The sequence below is a fragment of the Oncorhynchus tshawytscha genome, linkage group LG24, assembly GCF_018296145.1.
Source record: "Oncorhynchus tshawytscha isolate Ot180627B linkage group LG24, Otsh_v2.0, whole genome shotgun sequence".
NCBI lineage: Eukaryota > Metazoa > Chordata > Actinopteri > Salmoniformes > Salmonidae > Oncorhynchus > Oncorhynchus tshawytscha.
In genome coordinates, this window is record NC_056452.1 from 32,463,364 (window position 1) to 32,483,836 (window position 20,473).

Genomic DNA, 20,473 nt, shown 5'->3' on the forward strand with positions numbered 1-20,473 from the left:
CCTCCCTCCCCTCCCTCCTCGTTCTCCTTCCTCCTCCCTCTCCTTCACCTCCCTCCCTCCCCTCCCTCCTCCTCCCTCCTCTGTGCAAAGTGTTAACTCACCTTGCTTGAGCCCTGCGTCAGCTTTAGGTGGAGAGTCTGTGTCCATCACCGTTACGTCCTTCCTCAGCACTGTGTTGCTGAAACAAACAGACACACAAACCCCCATCAGTATCCACACAAACCCCCATCAGTATCCACACAAACCCCCATCAGTATCCACACAAACCCCCATCAGTATCCACACAAACCCCCATCAGTATCCACACAAACCCTCCTCAGTATCCACACAAACCCTCCTCAGTATCCACACAAACCCCCATCAGTATCCACACAAACCCCCATCAGTATCCACACAAACCCCCATCAATATCCACACAAACCCCCATCAGTATCCACACAAAGCCCCATCAGTATCCACAAAACCCCCTCAGTATCCACACAAACCCTCCTCAGTATCCACACAAACCCCCATCAGTATCCACACAAACCCCATCAATATCCACAAAAACCCCCATCAGTATCGACACAAACCCCCATCAGTATCACAAACAAACCCCCATCAGTATCCACACAAACCCCCATCAGTATCCACACAAACCCCCATCAGTTTCACACAAACCCCCATCAGTATCCACACAAACCCCCTCAGTATCCACACAAACCCCAAAGTGAGGTAGATAATATACAAAAGTGAAATAAACAATAAAAATTAACAGTAAACAATACACATACAGAAGTTTCAATAAACAATAAAGACATTACAAATGTCATATATTATATATATATATATATATATATATATATATATATATATATATAATGTCATATTATACATATACAGTGCCTTGCGAAAGTATTCGGCCCCCTTGAACTTTGCGACCTTTTGCCACTTTTCAGGCTTCAAACATAAAGATATAAAACTTTGGATTGTATTTATCATCATTAGTCATTTAGGTCAACATTGGATCATTCAGAGATCCTCACTGAACTTCTGGAGAGAGTTTGCTGCACTGAAAGTAAAGGGGCTGAATAATTTTGCACGCCCAATTTTTCAGTTTTTGATTTGTTAAAAAAGTTTGAAATATCCAATAAATGTCGTTCCGCTTCATGATTGTGTCCCACTTGTTGTTGATTCTTCACAAAAAATACAGTTTTATATCTTTATGTTTGAAGCCTGAAATGTGGCAAAAGGTCGCAAAGTTCAAGGGGCCGAATACTTTCGCAAGGCACTGTATATATATACAGTGTTGTAACAATGTACAAATGGTTAAAGTACACAAGGTTGCCCTTTTCTTGTGGCAACCTTGTTGTTGAAGAGGCTCTGCTGTGCCTTCTTCACCACGCTGTCTGTGTGGGTGGACCAATTCAGTTTGTCTTTCCACCTACTGTCCCGTCGATGTGGATGGGGGCTGCTCCCTCTGCTGTTTACTGAAGTCCACGATCATCTCCTTTGTTTTGTTGATGGTGAGTGAGAGGTTGTTTTCCTGACACCAGTGCCCTCACCTTCTCCCTGTAGGCTGTACAGGAGGGGGCTGAGCACACACTCTTGTGGGGCCCCAGTGTTGAGGATCAGCGAAGTGGAGATGTTGTATCCTACCTTCACCTCAGAAAGTCCAGGACCCACTTGCACAGGGCGGGGTTGAGACCCAGGGCCTCCAGCTTGATGATGAACTTGGAGGGTGTTGGATGCTGAGCTATAGTCAATGAACAGCATTCTTACATGGGTATCCCTCTTGTCCAGTTGGGATAGGGCAGTGTGTAGTGTGATGCCGATGGCATCGTCTGTGGACCTGTTGGGGCGGAATGCAAACTGTAGTGGGTCTAGGGTGGCAGGTAAGGTAGAGGTGATATGATCCTTGTCTAGTCTCTCAAAGCACTTCATGATTACAAAGTAAGTGCTAGTCATTTAGTTCAGTTATCTTTGCCTTCTTGGGTACAGGAACAATGGTGGACATCTTCAAGCATTTGGGGACAGCAGACGGAAGAGAATGACTACACTGTGTGTATTCAGCCATATTCCCAGACATCTTTCCATGGTTCATGCTTTCAATTTTGCGCGAATGCCGCCATCCAACAATGGTTTCTGGTTAGGGTTTTAATAGTTACAGTGAGTACAACATCTCCAATACACTTCTTTATAAACGTGTCCAGTGATGTGTCACCGAGTCAGCGTATAGGTCCATGTTGTTCTCTGAGGCTGACCGGAACATATTCCAGTCCGCGTGATCTATCTTGAAACGTGGCTTTCGATTGGTCAGACCAGCGTTGACTCGTTCTCGTCACTGGTACATCCTGTTTGAGTTTCTGCCTATAAGACGGTCTGAGCAAGATGGCGTCGTGGTCGGATTTGCCGAAGGGAGGGCGGGGGAGGGTTTTGTATGCATCGCAGAAGTTAGAGTAGCAGTGGTCGAGTGTATTACCCCTGCGCGTAGTGCAATCAATATGCTGATAGAATTTAGGTTACCTTGTTCTCAAATTTGCTTTGTTGAAATCTCCAGCTACAATAAATGCAGCCTCAGGATGTATGGTTTCCAGTTTGCATACAGTCCAGTGAAGTTCCTTGATGGCCGTCTTGGTGTTTGCTTGAGGGGGTATGTACACAGCTGTGACTATAACAGATAAGAATTCCCTTGGTAGGTAAAATGACTGGCATTTGATTGTAAGGAATTCTAGGTCAGGTGAGCAGAAGGACTTGAGTTCCTGTATGTTGTTATGATTACACCATGAGTCGTTAATCATGAAGCATACACCCTTGCCCTTCCTCTTTCCAGAGAGGTGTCGGCGCGATGCATGGAGAAGCCCGGTGGCTGAACCGATTCCAACAACATATCCCGAGAGAGCCATGTTCCTGTGAAGCAGAGATTGTTAGTATACTCGGGAGCGTTGGGCAATGTGCACGTCTACAGAGCCTGACCAGGTGGCCGCTTCGTCTGCCCCTTCTGCGGCGCCGTTGTTTTGGGTTGACTACTGGAATTAGACCCATTGTCCTTGGGTGGTGGTCTAAACAGAGGATATCAGTATCTATTACACAGAGTAACCTAGCAACCCCAAATCTGTCCCAGTTACTTTTACACAGAGGAACCTGGCAACCCAAATCTGTCCCAGTTACTTTTACACAGAGGAACCTGGCAACCCAAATCTGTCCCAGTTACTTTTACACAGAGGAACCTGGCAACCCAAATCTGTCCCAGTTACTTTTACACAGAGGAACCTGGAAACCCCAAATTTGTCCCAGTTATTTTTACACAGAGGAACTCTGGAAACTCAAATATCCCAGTTTCTATTACAGAGAAACCAAGCAACCCAAATCTGTCCCAGTTACTTTTACACAGAGGAACCTGGCAACCCAAATTTGTCCAAGTTACTTTTACACAGAGGAACCTAGCAACCCAAATCTGTCCCAGTTACTTTTACACTGAGGAACCTGGCAAGCCAAATATATCCCAGTTTTTTTACACAGAGGAACCTGGCAACCCAAATCTGTCCCAGTTATTTTCACACAGAGGAACCTGGCAACCCAAATCTGTCCCAGTTACTTTTACACAGAGGAACCTGGAAACCCCAAATTTGTCCCAGTTATTTTTACACAGAGGAACTCTGAAACTCAAATATCCCAGTTTCTATTACAGAGAAACCAAGCAACCCAAATCTGTCCCAGTTACTTTTACACAGAGGAACCTGGCAACCCAAATTTGTCCAAGTTACTTTTACACAGAGGAACCTAGCAACCCAAATCTGTCCCAGTTACTTTTACACTGAGGAACCTGGCAACCCAAATATATCCCAGTTTTTTTTTACACAGAGGAACCTGGCAACCCAAATCTGTCCCAGTTATTTTCACACAGAGGAACCTAGCAACCCAAATCTGTACCAGTTACATTTACACAGAGGAACTTGGCAACCCAAATTTGTCCCAGTTTCTTTTACACAGAGGAACCTGGCAACCCAAATCTGTACCAGTTACTTTTACACAGAGGAACCTGGCAACCCAAATATGTCCCCGTTTCTTTTACACAGAGGAACCTGGCAACCCAAACCTGTCCCAGTTTATATAACACAGAGTAACCTAGCAACCCAAATCTGTCCCAGTTTCTATTGCATAGAGTAACCTAGCAACCCGAATCTGTCCCAGTTTCTATTACACAGAGTAACCTAGCAACCCAAATCTGTCCCAGTTTCTATTGCACAGAGGATTCTGGAAACTCAAATATCCCAGTTTCTATTACAGAGAAACCAAGCAACCCAAATCTGTCCCAGTTACTTTTACACAGAGGAACCTGGCAACCCAAATCTGTCCCAGTTATTTTTACACAGAGGAACCTGGCAACCCAAATCTGTCCCAGTTACTTTTACACAGAGGAACCTAGCAACCCAAATCTCTCCCAGTTACTTTTACACTGAGGAACCTGGCAACCCAAATCTGTCCCAGTTACTTTTACACTGAGGAACCTGGCAACCCAAATATATCCCAGTTTCTTTTACACAGAGGAACCTGGCAACCCAAATCTGTCCCAGTTATTTTCACACAGAGCAACCTAGCAACCCAAATCTGTACTAGTTACTTTTACACAGAGGAACTTGGCAACCCAAATTTGTCCCAGTTTCTTTTACACAGAGGAACCTGGCAACCCAAATCTGTACCAGTTACTTTTACACAGAGGAACCTGGCAACCCAAATATGTCCCCGTTTCTTTTACACAGAGTAACCTGGCAACCCAAATCTGTCCCAGTTACTTTTACACAGAGGAACCTAGCAACCCAAATCTCTCCCAGTTACTTTTACACTGAGGAACCTGGCAACCCAAATCTGTCCCAGTTACTTTTACACTGAGGAACCTGGCAACCCAAATATGTCCCAGTTTCTTTTACACAGAGGAACCTGGCAACCCAAATCTGTCCCAGTTACTTTTACACAGAGGAACCTCGCAACCCAAATCTGTCCCAGTTACTTTTACACTGAGGAACCTGGCAACCCAAATATGTCCCAGTTTCTTTTACACTGAGGAACCTGGCAACCCAAATATGTCCCAGTTTCTTTTACACAGAGGAACCTGGCAACCCAAATCTGTCCCAGTTATTTTCACACAGAGCAACCTAGCAACCCAAATCTGTACCAGTTACTTTTACACAGAGGAACTTGGCAACCGACATTTGTCCCAGTTTCTTTTACACAGAGGAACCTGGCAACCCAAATCTGTACCAGTTACTTTTACACAGAGGAACCTGGCAACCCAAATATGTCCCCGTTTCTTTTACACAGAGGAACCTGGCAACCCAAATCTGTCCCAGTTTATATAACACAGAGTAACCTAGCAACCCAAATCTGTCCCAGTTTCTATTGCACAGAGGATTCTGGAAACTCAAATATCCCAGTTTCTATTACAGAGAAACCAAGCAACCCAAATCTGTCCCAGTTACTTTTACACAGAGGAACCTGGCAACCCAAATCTGTCCCAGTTATTTTTACACAGAGGAACCTGGCAACCCAAATCTGTCCCAGTTACTTTTACACAGAGGAACCTAGCAACCCAAATCTCTCCCAGTTACTTTTACACTGAGGAACCTGGCAACCCAAATCTGTCCCAGTTACTTTTACACTGAGGAACCTGGCAACCCAAATATGTCCCAGTTTCTTTTACACAGAGGAACCTGGCAACCCAAATCTGTCCCAGTTACTTTTACACAGAGGAACCTGGCAACCCAAATCTGTCCCAGTTTCTTTTACACTGAGGAACCTGGCAACCCAAATATGTCCCAGTTTCTTTTACACTGAGGAACCTGGCAACCCAAATATGTCCCAGTTTCTTTTACACAGAGGAACCTGGCAACCCAAATCTGTCCCAGTTACTTTTACACAGAGGAACCTGGCAACCCAAATCTGTCCCAGTTACTTTTACACAGAGGAACCTGGAAACCCCAAATTTGTCCCAGTTATTTTTACACAGAGGAACTCTGAAACTCAAATATCCCAGTTTCTATTACAGAGAAACCAAGCAACCCAAATCTGTCCCAGTTACTTTTACACAGAGGAACCTGGCAACCCAAATTTGTCCAAGTTACTTTTACACAGAGGAACCTAGCAACCCAAATCTGTCCCAGTTACTTTTACACTGAGGAACCTGGCAACCCAAATATATCCCAGTTTTTTTTTACACAGAGGAACCTGGCAACCCAAATCTGTCCCAGTTATTTTCACACAGAGGAACCTGGCAACCCAAATCTGTCCCAGTTACTTTTACACAGAGGAACCTGGAAACCCCAAATTTGTCCCAGTTATTTTTACACAGAGGAACTCTGGAAACTCAAATATCCCAGTTTCTATTACAGAGAAACCAAGCAACCCAAATCTGTCCCAGTTACTTTTACACAGAGGAACCTGGCAACCCAAATTTGTCCAAGTTACTTTTACACAGAGGAACCTAGCAACCCAAATCTGTCCCAGTTACTTTTACACTGAGGAACCTGGCAACCCAAATATATCCCAGTTTTTTTTTACACAGAGGAACCTGGCAACCCAAATCTGTCCCAGTTATTTTCACACAGAGGAACCTAGCAACCCAAATCTGTACCAGTTACTTTTACACAGAGGAACTTGGCAACCCAAATTTGTCCCAGTTTCTTTTACACAGAGGAACCTGGCAACCCAAATCTGTACCAGTTACTTTTACACAGAGGAACCTGGCAACCCAAATATGTCCCCGTTTCTTTTACACAGAGGAACCTGGCAACCCAAACCTGTCCCAGTTTATATAACACAGAGTAACCTAGCAACCCAAATCTGTCCCAGTTTCTATTGCATAGAGTAACCTAGCAACCCGAATCTGTCCCAGTTTCTATTACACAGAGTAACCTAGCAACCCAAATCTGTCCCAGTTTCTATTGCACAGAGGATTCTGGAAACTCAAATATCCCAGTTTCTATTACAGAGAAACCAAGCAACCCAAATCTGTCCCAGTTACTTTTACACAGAGGAACCTGGCAACCCAAATCTGTCCCAGTTATTTTTACACAGAGGAACCTGGCAACCCAAATCTGTCCCAGTTACTTTTACACAGAGGAACCTAGCAACCCAAATCTCTCCCAGTTACTTTTACACTGAGGAACCTGGCAACCCAAATCTGTCCCAGTTACTTTTACACTGAGGAACCTGGCAACCCAAATATATCCCAGTTTCTTTTACACAGAGGAACCTGGCAACCCAAATCTGTCCCAGTTATTTTCACACAGAGCAACCTAGCAACCCAAATCTGTACCAGTTACTTTTACACAGAGGAACTTGGCAACCCAAATTTGTCCCAGTTTCTTTTACACAGAGGAACCTGGCAACCCAAATCTGTACCAGTTACTTTTACACAGAGGAACCTGGCAACCCAAATATGTCCCCGTTTCTTTTACACAGAGGAACCTGGCAACCCAAATCTGTCCCAGTTTATATAACACAGAGTAACCTAGCAACCCAAATCTGTCCCAGTTTCTATTGCACAGAGGATTCTGGAAACTCAAATATCCCAGTTTCTATTACAGAGAAACCAAGCAACCCAAATCTGTCCCAGTTACTTTTACACAGAGGAACCTGGCAACCCAAATCTGTCCCAGTTATTTTTACACAGAGGAACCTGGCAACCCAAATCTGTCCCAGTTACTTTTACACAGAGGAACCTAGCAACCCAAATCTCTCCCAGTTACTTTTACACTGAGGAACCTGGCAACCCAAATCTGTCCCAGTTACTTTTACACTGAGGAACCTGGCAACCCAAATCTGTCCCAGTTACTTTTACACTGAGGAACCTGGCAACCCAAATATGTCCCAGTTTCTTTTACACAGAGGAACCTGGCAACCCAAATCCGTCCCAGTTACTTTTACACAGAGGAACCTGGCAACCCAAATCTGTCCCAGTTACTTTTACACTGAGGAACCTGGCAACCCAAATATGTCCCAGTTTCTTTTACACTGAGGAACCTGGCAACCCAAATATGTCCCAGTTTCTTTTACACAGAGGAACCTGGCAACCCAAATCTGTCCCAGTTACTTTTACACAGAGGAACCTGGCAACCCAAATCTGTCCCAGTTACTTTTACACAGAGGAACCTGGCAACCCAAATCTGTCCCAGTTACTTTTACACAGAGGAACCTGGCAACCCAAATCTGTCCCAGTTACTTTTACACAGAGGAACCTGGCAACCCAAATCTGTCCCAGTTACTTTTACACAGAGGAACCTGGCAACCCAAATCTGTCCCAGTTATTTTCACACAGAGCAACCTAGCAACCCAAATCTGTACCAGTTACTTTTACACAGAGGAACTTGGCAACCCAAATTTGTCCCAGTTTCTTTTACACAGAGGAACCTGGCAACCCAAATCTGTACCAGTTACTTTTACACAGAGGAACCTGGCAACCCAAATATGTCCCCGTTTCTTTTACACAGAGGAACCTGGCAACCCAAATCTGTCCCAGTTTATATAACACAGAGTAACCTAGCAACCCAAATCTGTCCCAGTTTCTATTGCACAGAGGATTCTGGAAACTCAAATATCCCAGTTTCTATTACAGAGAAACCAAGCAACCCAAATCTGTCCCAGTTACTTTTACACAGAGGAACCTGGCAACCCAAATCTGTCCCAGTTATTTTTACACAGAGGAACCTGGCAACCCAAATCTGTCCCAGTTACTTTTACACAGAGGAACCTAGCAACCCAAATCTCTCCCAGTTACTTTTACACTGAGGAACCTGGCAACCCAAATCTGTCCCAGTTACTTTTACACTGAGGAACCTGGCAACCCAAATATGTCCCAGTTTCTTTTACACAGAGGAACCTGGCAACCCAAATCCGTCCCAGTTACTTTTACACAGAGGAACCTGGCAACCCAAATCTGTCCCAGTTACTTTTACACTGAGGAACCTGGCAACCCAAATATGTCCCAGTTTCTTTTACACTGAGGAACCTGGCAACCCAAATATGTCCCAGTTTCTTTTACACAGAGGAACCTGGCAACCCAAATCTGTCCCAGTTACTTTTACACAGAGGAACCTGGCAACCCAAATCTGTCCCAGTTACTTTTACACAGAGGAACCTGGCAACCCAAATCTGTCCCAGTTACTTTTACACAGAGGAACCTGGCAACCCAAATCTGTCCCAGTTACTTTTACACAGAGGAACCTGGCAACCCAAATCTGTCCCAGTTACTTTTACACAGAGGAACCTGGCAACCCAAATCTGTCCCAGTTATTTTCACACAGAGCAACCTAGCAACCCAAATCTGTACCAGTTACTTTTACACAGAGGAACTTGGCAACCCAAATTTGTCCCAGTTTCTTTTACACAGAGGAACCTGGCAACCCAAATCTGTACCAGTTACTTTTACACAGAGGAACCTGGCAACCCAAATATGTCCCCGTTTCTTTTACACAGAGGAACCTGGCAACCCAAATCTGTCCCAGTTTATATAACACAGAGTAACCTAGCAACCCAAATCTGTCCCAGTTTCTATTGCACAGAGGATTCTGGAAACTCAAATATCCCAGTTTCTATTACAGAGAAACCAAGCAACCCAAATCTGTCCCAGTTACTTTTACACAGAGGAACCTGGCAACCCAAATCTGTCCCAGTTATTTTTACACAGAGGAACCTGGCAACCCAAATCTGTCCCAGTTACTTTTACACAGAGGAACCTAGCAACCCAAATCTCTCCCAGTTACTTTTACACTGAGGAACCTGGCAACCCAAATCTGTCCCAGTTACTTTTACACTGAGGAACCTGGCAACCCAAATATGTCCCAGTTTCTTTTACACAGAGGAACCTGGCAACCCAAATCTGTCCCAGTTACTTTTACACAGAGGAACCTGGCAACCCAAATCTGTCCCAGTTACTTTTACACTGAGGAACCTGGCAACCCAAATATGTCCCAGTTTCTTTTACACTGAGGAACCTGGCAACCCAAATATGTCCCAGTTTCTTTTACACAGAGGAACCTGGCAACCCAAATCTGTCCCAGTTACTTTTACACAGAGGAACCTGGCAACCCAAATCTGTCCCAGTTACTTTTACACAGAGGAACCTGGAAACCCCAAATTTGTCCCAGTTATTTTTACACAGAGGAACTCTGGAAACTCAAATATCCCAGTTTCTATTACAGAGAAACCAAGCAACCCAAATATGTCCCAGTTTCTTTTACACAGAGGAACCTGGCAACCCAAATCTGTCCCAGTTACTTTTACACAGAGGAACCTGGCAACCCAAATCTGTCCCAGTTACTTTTACACAGAGGAACCTGGCAACCCAAATCGATGAGACAAGATAGTAGCTACTAACAATTGGATACCATGAAATTGGGGAGAAAAGTGGGTCAAATTTAAAAAATAAGAATAAAAAATAAATCAAAGTAAACCTATGACCAGATATAGTCTAATCCACAGTGGGCAGGAAAGAGGTTGACCTGTGTTGTGGTTGTTAGACACATTGAGTGTTTTTCTTCCCACACAGGGTCAACTTAAACATTATCCTGCAGTTGAATCTCTCCCCCAAAGGAGGCTGTCCTTACCGTATGCTTCCCAGTTGAAAACAGTTTGTGCATACACTACCGTTCAATAGTTTGGGGTCACTTAGAAATCTCCTTGTTTTTGAAAGAAAAACAAAAAAAATGGTCCATTAAAATAACATCAAATTGATCAGAAACACAGTGTAGACATTGTTAATGTTGTAAATGACTATTGTAGCTGGAAACGGCTGATTTTGAATGGAATATCTACATAGGTGTACAGAGGCCCATTATCAGCAACCATCACTCCTGTGTTCCAATGGCACGTTGTGTTAGCTACTCCAGGTTAATCATTTTAAAAGGCTAATTGATCATTAGAAAACCCCTTTGCAATTATGTTAGCACAGCTGAAAACTGTTGTCCTGATTAAAGAAGCAATAAAACTGGCCTTCTTTAGACTAGTTGAGTATCTGGAGCATCAGCATTTATGGGTTCGATTAAAGGCTCAAAATGACCAGAAACAAAGACCTTTCTTCTGAAACTCATCAGTCTATTCTTGTTCTGAGAAATGAAGGCTATTCCATGCAAGAATAGCCTTCATTCAGAGGGCCCTGAATGTGTTCTCATTCGGTGAAGGGCTGAGGAGGTGCTCAGACTAGCCAAGTCATAGACTGTTCTCTCGATCAGTGGGACGCTACCGTCCCATCTCGACAACTTCCAGTGAAATTGCAGAATGTGAAATTGAAATTACAGAAATAGTCATATTTAACATACATGAAAATACAAGTGCCATACATCAGTTAAAAGCTTAACTTCTTGTTAATCCAGCCGCGTTGTCAGATTTCAAAAAGGCTTTACGGCGAAAGTACACCATGCGATTATCTGAGGACAGCGCCCAGCACACAAAAGCATTAAAAACATTTTCCACCCAGGCAGATGCGTCACAAAAGTCAGAAATAGCGATAAAATAAAACACTTACCTTTGAAGATCTTCTTCTGTTGGCACTCCAAAAGGTCCCAGCTACATCACAAATGGTGGTTTTGTTTGATAAAGTCCTTCTTTATATCCCCAAAATCTCAATTTAGCTGGAGCGCTTCATTCAATAATCCACTGGTTTCCCTCCTTCAAACGCATACAAAATGAATCCCAAACGTTACCAATAAACTTTTCCAAACAAGTCAAACAACGTTTATAATCAAACCTCAGGTACCCTAATACGTAAAAAAACAATCAAATTTACGACGCTATTGTCATTACTGGAGATAAACGACAAAGTACTCGCATTCACCAGAACGCGTAACAAACACTACAGCCTGTTGACATCTAGTGGAAGCCCTAGGAACTACAATCTGGGAGGTTTTCCCTTCATATTAAAAAATGACAGCCGTAGGAATCAATGGTGGGCAAAAAAAAAAAAATTCAAGATGGTTTGTCCTCGAGTTTCCGCCTGCCATATCAGTTCTGTTATACTCACAGACAATATTTTAACAGTTTTAGAAACTTCAGAGTGTTTTCTATCCAAATCTACCAATTAAATGCATATCCTAGCTTCTGGGCCTGAGGAACAGGCAGTTTACTTCGGGCATGCTTCTCATCCAGCCCAAAGAGACTAAACAGCTTCTACCCCCAAGCCATAGGACTCCTGAACAGCTAATCAAATGGCTACCCAGACTATTTGCACCCCACCCCCCCACCCACTACGCTGCTGCTACTCGCTGTTATTATCTATGCATAGCCACTTTGACAACCCTACCTGCATGTACATCATTATCTCAATTACCTCGACACCGGCACATTGACACATTGACTCTGTACCATAACACCCTGTATATAGCCTCCACATTGACTCTGTACCGTAACACCCTGTATATAGCCTCCACACTGACTCTGTACCATAACACCCTGTATATAGCCTCCACATTGACTCTGTACCATAACGCCCTGTATATAGCCTACACATTGACTCTGTACCATAACACCCTATATATAGCCTCCACATTGACTCTGTACCGGTACCCCCTGTATATAGCCTACACATTGACTCTGTACCGGTACCCCCTGTATATAGCCTCCACATTGACTCCGTACCGGTACCCCTGTATATAGCCTCCACATTGACTCTGTACCGGTACCCCCTGTATATAGCCTACACATTGACTCTGTACCATAACACCCTGTATATAGCCTCCACATTGACTCTGTACCGTAATACCCTGTATATAGCCTCCACATTGACTCTGTACCATAACACCCTGTATATAGCCTCCACATTGACACAGTACCATAACACCCTGTATATAGCCTCCACATTGACTCTGTACCGTAACACCCTGTATATAGCCTCCACATTGACACAGTACCATAACACCCTGTATATAGCCTCCACATTGACTCTGTACCGATACCCCTGTATATAGCCTCCACATTGACTCTGTACCATAACACCCTGTATATAGCCTCCACATTGACTCTGTACCGATACCCCTGTATATAGCCTCCACATTGACTCTGTACCATAACACCCTGTATATAGCCTCCACATTGACTCTGTACCATAACACCCTGTATATAGCCTCCACATTGACTCTGTACCATAACACCCTGTATATAGCCTCCACATTGACTCTGTACCATAATACCCTGTATATAGCCTCCACATTGACTCTGTACCATAACACCCTGTATATAGCCTCCACATTGACTCTGTACCGTAATACCCTGTATATAGCCTCCACATTGACTCTGTACCATAACACCCTGTATATAGCCTCCACATTGACACAGTACCATAACACCCTGTATATAGCCTCCACATTGACTCTGTACCGGTACCCCCTGTATATAGCCTCCACATTGACTCTGTACCGGTACCCCCTGTATATAGCCTCCACATTGACACAGTACCATAACACCCTGTATATAGCCTCCACATTGACTCTGTACCGTAACACCCTGTATATAGCCTCCACATTGACTCTGTACCGTAACACCCTGTATATAGCCTCCACATTGACTCTGTACCGTAACACCCTGTATATAGCCTCCACATTGACTCTGTACCGTAACACCCTGTATATAGCCTCCACATTGACTCTGTACCATAACACCCTGTATATAGCCTCCACATTGACTCTGTACCATAACACCCTGTATATAGCCTCCACATTGACTCTGTACCATAACACCCTGTATATAGCCTCCACATTGACTCTGTACCATAACACCCTGTATATAGCCTCCACATTGACTCTGTACCGTAACACCATGTATATAGCCTCCACATTGACTCTGTACCGTAATACCCTGTATATAGCCTCCACATTGACTCTGTACCGGTACCCCCTGTATATAGCCTCCACATTGACTCTGTACCGTAACACCCTGTATATAGCCTCCACATTGACTCTGTACCATAACACCCTGTATATAGCCTCCACATTGACTCTGTACCGTAATACCCTGTATATAGCCTCCACATTGACTCTGTACCATAATACCCTGTATATATCCTCCACATTGACTCTGTACCGTAATACCCTGTATATATCCTCCACATTGACTCTGTACCATAATACCCTGTATATAGCCTCCACATTGACTCTGTACCGTAATACCCTGTATATATCCTCCACATTGACTCTGTACCATAATACCCTGTATATAGCCTCCACATTGACTCTGTACCGTAATACCCTGTATATATCCTCCACATTGACTCTGTACCATAATACCCTGTATATATCCTCCACATTCACTCTGTACCGTAATACCCTGTATATATCCTCCACATTGACTCTGTACCATAATACCCTGTATATAGCCTCCACATTGACTCTGTACCGTAATACCCTGTATATAGCCTCCACATTGACTCTGTACCATAATACCCTGTATATATCCTCCACATTGACTCTGTACTGTAATACCCTGTATATATCCTCCACATTGACTCTGTACCATAATACCCTGTATATAGCCTCCACATTGACTCTGTACCGTAATACCCTGTATATAGCCTCCACATTGACTCTGTACCATAATACCCTGTATATATCCTCCACATTGACTCTGTACCGTAATACCCTGTATATATCCTCCACATTGACTCTGTACCATAATACCCTGTATATATCCTCCACATTGACTCTGTACCATAATACCCTGTATATATCCTCCACATTGACTCTGTACCATAATACCCTGTATATATCCTCCACATTGACTCTGTACCATAATACCCTGTATATATCCTCCACATTGACTCTGTACCATAATACCCTGTATATATCCTCCACATTGACTCTGTACCATAATACCCTGTATATATCCTCCACATTGACTCTGTACCATAATACCCTGTATATAGCCTCCACATTGACTCTGTACCATAATACCCTGTATATAGCCTCCACATTGACTCTGTACCATAATACCCTGTATATAGCCTCCACATTGACTCTGTACCATAATACCCTGTATATAGCCTCCACATTGACTCTGTACCATAATACCCTGTATATAGCCTCCACATTGACTCTGTACCATAATACCCTGTATATAGCCTCCACATTGACTCTGTACCATAATACCCTGTATATAGCCTCCACATTGACTCTGTACCATAATACCCTGTATATATCCTCCACATTGACTCTGTACCATAATACCCTGTATATAGCCTCCACATTGACTCTGTACCATAATACCCTGTATATGTCCTCCACATTGACTCTGTACCATAATACCCTGTATATAGCCTCCACATTGACTCTGTACCATAATACCCTGTATATAGCCTCCACATTGACTCTGTACCATAATACCCTGTATATATCCTCCACATTGACTCTGTACCATAATACCCTGTATATAGCCTCCACATTGACTCTGTACCGTAATACCCTGTATATATCCTCCACATTGACTCTGTACCATAATACCCTGTATATAGCCTCCACATTGACTCTGTACCATAATACCCTGTATATATCCCTGCTGTTGTTATTTACTGCTGCTCTTTAATTATTTGTTTTTCTTATCTCTTACCATTTTTTAAACATTTTATTTTTTTCAGGTATTATCTTAAAACTGCATTGTTGGTTAAGGGCTTGTAAGTAAGCATTTCACTGTAAGGTCTACTACACCTGTTGTATTCAGCATTTCACTGTGAGGTCTACTACACCTGTTGTATTCAGCATTTCACTGTGAGGTCTACTACACCTGTTGTATTCAGCATTTCACTGTGAGGTCTACTACACCTGTTGTATTCAGCATTTCACTGTGAGGTCTACTACACCTGTTGTATTCAGCATTTCACTGTGAGGTCTACCTACACCTGTTGTATTCAGCATTTCACTGTGAGGTCTACTACACCTGTTGTATTCAGCATTTCACTGTAAGGTCTACTACACCTGTTGTATTCAGCATTTCACTGTAAGGTCTACTACACCTGTTGTATTCAGCATTTCACTGTGAGGTCTACCTACACCTGTTGTATTCAGCATTTCACTGTAAGGTCTACTACACCTGTTGTATTCAGCATTTCACTGTGAGGTCTACCTACACCTGTTGTATTCAGCATTTCACTGTAAGGTCTACTACACCTGTTGTATTCAGCATTTCACTGTGAGGTCTACTACACCTGTTGTATTCAGCATTTCACTGTAAGGTCTACTACACCTGTTGTATTCAGCATTTCACTGTAAGGTCTACTACACCTGTTGTATTCAGCATTTCACTGTGAGGTCTACTACACCTGTTGTATTCAGCATTTCACTGTAAGGTCTACCTGTTGTATTCAGCATTTCACTGTAAGGTCTACTACACCTGTTGTATTCAGCATTTCACTGTAAGGTCTACCTGTAGTATTCAGCATTTCACTGTAAGGTCTACCTGTAGTATTCAGCATTTCACTGTAAGGTCTACCTGTAGTATTCAGCATTTCACTGTAAGGTCTCCTACACCTGTTGTATTCAGCATTTCACTGTAAGGTCTACTACACCTGTTGTATTCAGCATTTCACTGTAAGGTCTACTACACCTGTTGTATTCAGCATTTCACTGTAAGGTCTACTACACCTGTTGTATTCAGCATTTCACTGTAAGGTCTACCTGTAGTATTCAGCATTTCACTGTAAGGTCTACCTGTAGTATTCAGCATTTCACTGTAAGGTCTACCTGTAGTATTCAGCATTTCACTGTAAGGTCTACCTGTAGTATTCAGCATTTCACTGTGAGGTCTACTACACCTGTTGTATTCAGCATTTCACTGTAAGGTCTACTACACCTGTTGTATTCAGCATTTCACTGTGAGGTCTACCTGTAGTATTCAGCATTTCACTGTAAGGTCTACTACACCTGTTGTATTCAGCATTTCACTGTAAGGTCTACCTGTAGTATTCAGCATTTCACTGTAAGGTCTACCTGTAGTATTCAGCATTTCACTGTGAGGTCTACTACACCTGTTGTATTCAGCATTTCACTGTAAGGTCTACTACACCTGTTGTATTCAGCATTTCACTGTGAGGTCTACTACACCTGTTGTATTCAGCATTTCACTGTGAGGTCTACTACACCTGTTGTATTCAGCATTTCACTGTAAGGTCTACTACACCTGTTGTATTCAGCATTTCACTGTAAGGTCTACTACACCTGTTGTATTCAGCATTTCACTGTGAGGTCTACTACACCTGTTGTATTCAGCATTTCACTGTGAGGTCTACTACACCTGTTGTATTCAGCATTTCACTGTGAGGTCTACTACACCTGTTGTATTCAGCATTTCACTGTGAGGTCTACTACACCTGTTGTATTCAGCATTTCACTGTAAGGTCTACTATACCTGTTGTATTCAGCATTTCACTGTAAGGTCTACTACACCTGTTGTATTCAGCATTTCACTGTGAGGTCTACTACACCTGTTGTATTCAGCATTTCACTGTAAGGTCTACTACACCTGTTGTATTCAGCATTTCACTGTGAGGTCTACTACACCTGTGGTATTCAGCATTTCACTGTGAGGTCTAGTACACCTGTTGTATTCAGCATTTCACTGTGAGGTCTACTACACCTGTTGTATTCAGCATTTCACTGTGAGGTCTACTACACCTGTGGTATTCAGCATTTCACTGTGAGGTCTACTACACCTGTTGTATTCAGCATTTCACTGTGAGGTCTACTACACCTGTTGTATTCAGCATTTCACTGTAAGATCTACTACACCTGTTGTATTCAGCATTTCACTGTGAGGTCTACCTACACCTGTTGTATTCAGCATTTCACTGTGAGGTCTACTACACCTGTTGTATTCAGCATTTCACTGTAAGGTCTACTACACCTGTTGTATTCAGCATTTCACTCTAAGGTCTACAAATAAGATTTGATTTGATTTGATCCAGACTCATTGGGAAGAAGAAGTGGGCGTGGCATAACATTTGGTCACAGCAAGAAGTCTGGGTAGCCAGCCAATAGGAAGTATGCAAACACAGATTTTTACCTCACCGGGCCGAGTTCTGATAGCAGCAAACCAAACCTATGTATGCAGAAACCTTAACTAGACCTCCCCTCTCTCTGCCTGCGTGGCTGCTAAGTGGGGTCTGTTCAGAGACCTCCCCTCTCTCTACCTGCGTGGCTGCTAAGTGGGGTCTGTTCAGAGACCTCCCCTCTCTCTACCTGCGTGGCTGCTAAGTGGGGTCTGTTCAGAGACCTCCCTCTCTCTACCTGCGTGGCTGCTAAGTGGGGTCTGTTCAGAGACCTCCCCTCTCTCTGCCTGCGTGGCTGCTAATCTGTTCAGAGACCTCCCCTCTCTGCCTGCGTGGCTGCTAAGTGGGGTCTGTTCAGAGACCTCTCCCTGCTAAGTGGGGTCTGTTCAGAGACCTCCCTCTCTCTGCCTGCGTGGCTGCTAAGTGGGGTCTGTTCAGAGACCTCCCTCTCTCTCCCTGCGTGGCTGCTAAGTGGGGTCTGTTCAGAGACCTCCCTCTCTCTACCTGCGTGGCTGCTAAGTGGGGTCTGTTCAGAGACCTCCCTCTCTCTACCTGCGTGGCTGCTAAGTGGGGTCTGTTCAGAGACCTCCCTCTCTCTGCCTGCGTGGCTGCTAATCTGTTCAGAGACCTCCCCCTCTCTGCCTGCGTGGCTGCTAATCTGTTCAGAGACCTCCCCTCTCTCTGCCTGCGTGGCTGCTAATCTGTTCAGAGACCTCCCCTCTCTCTGCCTGCGTGGCTGCTAAGTGGGGTCTGTTCAGAGACCTCCCCTCTCTCTACCTGCGTGGCTGCTAAGTGGGGTCTGTTCAGAGACCTCCCCTCTCTGCCTGCGTGGCTGCTAATCTGTTCAGAGACCTCCCCTCTCTCTGCCTGTGTGGCTGCTAAGTGGGGTCTGTTCAGAGACCTCCCTCTCTCTGCCTGCGTGGCTGCTAAGTGGGGTCTGTTCAGAGACCTCCCCTCTCTCTGCCTGCGTGGCTGCTAAGTGGGGTCTGTTCAGAGACCTCCCTCTCTCTGCCTGCGTGGCTGCTAAGTGGGGTCTGTTCAGAGACCTCCCTCTCTCTACCTGCGTGGCTGCTAAGTGGGGTCTGTTCAGAGACCTCCCCCTCTCTACCTGCGTGGCTGCTAAGTGGGGTCTGTTCAGAGACCTCCCCCCTCTCTGCCTGCGTGGCTGCTAATCTGTTCAGAGACCTCCCCTCTCTCTGCCTGCGTGGCTGCTAAGTGGGGTCTGTTCAGAGACCTCCCTCTCTCTGCCTGCGTGGCTGCTAAGTGGGGTCTGTTCAGAGACCTCCCCTCTCTCTACCTGCGTGGCTGCTAAGTGGGGTCTGTTCAGAGACCTCCCCTCTCTCTACCTGCGTGGCTGCTAAGTGGGGTCTGTTCAGAGACCTCCCCTCTCTCTACCTGCGTGGCTGCTAAGTGGGGTCTGTTCAGAGACCTCCCCTCTCTCTACCTGCGTGGCTGCTAAGTGGGGTCTGTTCAGAGACCTCCCCCTCTCTGCCTGCGTGGCTGCTAAGTGGGGTCTGTTCAGAGACCTCCCCTCTCTCTGCCTGCGTGGCTGCTAATCTGTTCAGAGACCTCCCCTCTCTCTGCCTGCGTGGCTGCTAATCTGTTCAGAGACCTCCCCTCTCTCTGCCTGCGTGGCTGCTAAGTGGGGTCTGTTCAGAGACCTCCCCTCTCTCTACCTGCGTGGCTGCTAAGTGGGGTCTGTTCAGAGACCTCCCCTCTCTCTGCCTGCGTGGCTGCTAATCTGTTCAGAGACCTCCCCTCTCTCTGCCTGCGTGGCTGCTAAGTGGGGTCTGTTCAGAGACCTCCCCTCTCTCTGCCTGCGTGGCTGCTAAGTGGGGTCTGTTCAGAGACCTCCCTCTCTCTGCCTGCGTGGCTGCTAAGTGGGGTCTGTTCAGAGACCTCCCCTCTCTCTGCCTGCGTGGCTGCTAAGTGGGGTCTGTACAGAGACCTCCCCTCTCTCTGCCTGCGTGGCTGCTAAGTGGGGTCTGTTCAGAGACCTCTCCCTGCTAAGTGGGGTCTGTTCAGAGACCTCCCTCTCTCTGCCTGCGTGGCTGCTAAGTGGGGTCTGTTCAGAGACCTCCCCTCTCTCTGCCTGCGTGGCTGCTAAGTGGGGTCTGTTCAGAGACCTCCCCTCTCTCTGCCTGCGTGGCTGCTAAGTGGGGTCTGTTCAGAGACCTCTCCCTGCTAAGTGGGGTCTGTTCAGAGACCTCCCCTCTCTCTGCCTGCGTGGCTGCTAAGTGGGGTCTGTACAGAGACCTCCCTCTCTCTGCCTGCGTGGCTGCTAAGTGGGGTCTGTTCAGAGACCTCTCCCTGCTAAGTGGGGTCTGTTCAGAGACCTCTCCCTGCTAAGTGGGGTCTGTTCAGAGACCACTCCCTGCGTGGCTGCTAAGTGGGGTCTGTACAGAGACCTCCCTTCTCTCTGCCTGCGTGGCTGCTAAGTGGGGTCTGTACAGAGACCTCCCTCTCTCTCCC

General features: G+C 45.0%; 1 protein-coding gene across 5 annotated transcripts in view; it reads right to left on the reverse strand.

Annotated features, from left to right (window-relative positions):
• LOC112224722 (AT-rich interactive domain-containing protein 4B) overlaps positions 1-20,473 on the reverse strand; it is a gene marked incomplete at its 5' end in the record, with an annotated part of 111,647 nt that overhangs the window by 77,033 nt on the left and 14,141 nt on the right. For all 5 annotated transcript variants that reach the window (XM_042305691.1, XM_042305690.1, XM_042305688.1 and 2 more), the window contains 1 exon segment: positions 102-178. In XM_042305691.1, the coding sequence (XP_042161625.1) occupies positions 102-147 (46 nt within the window).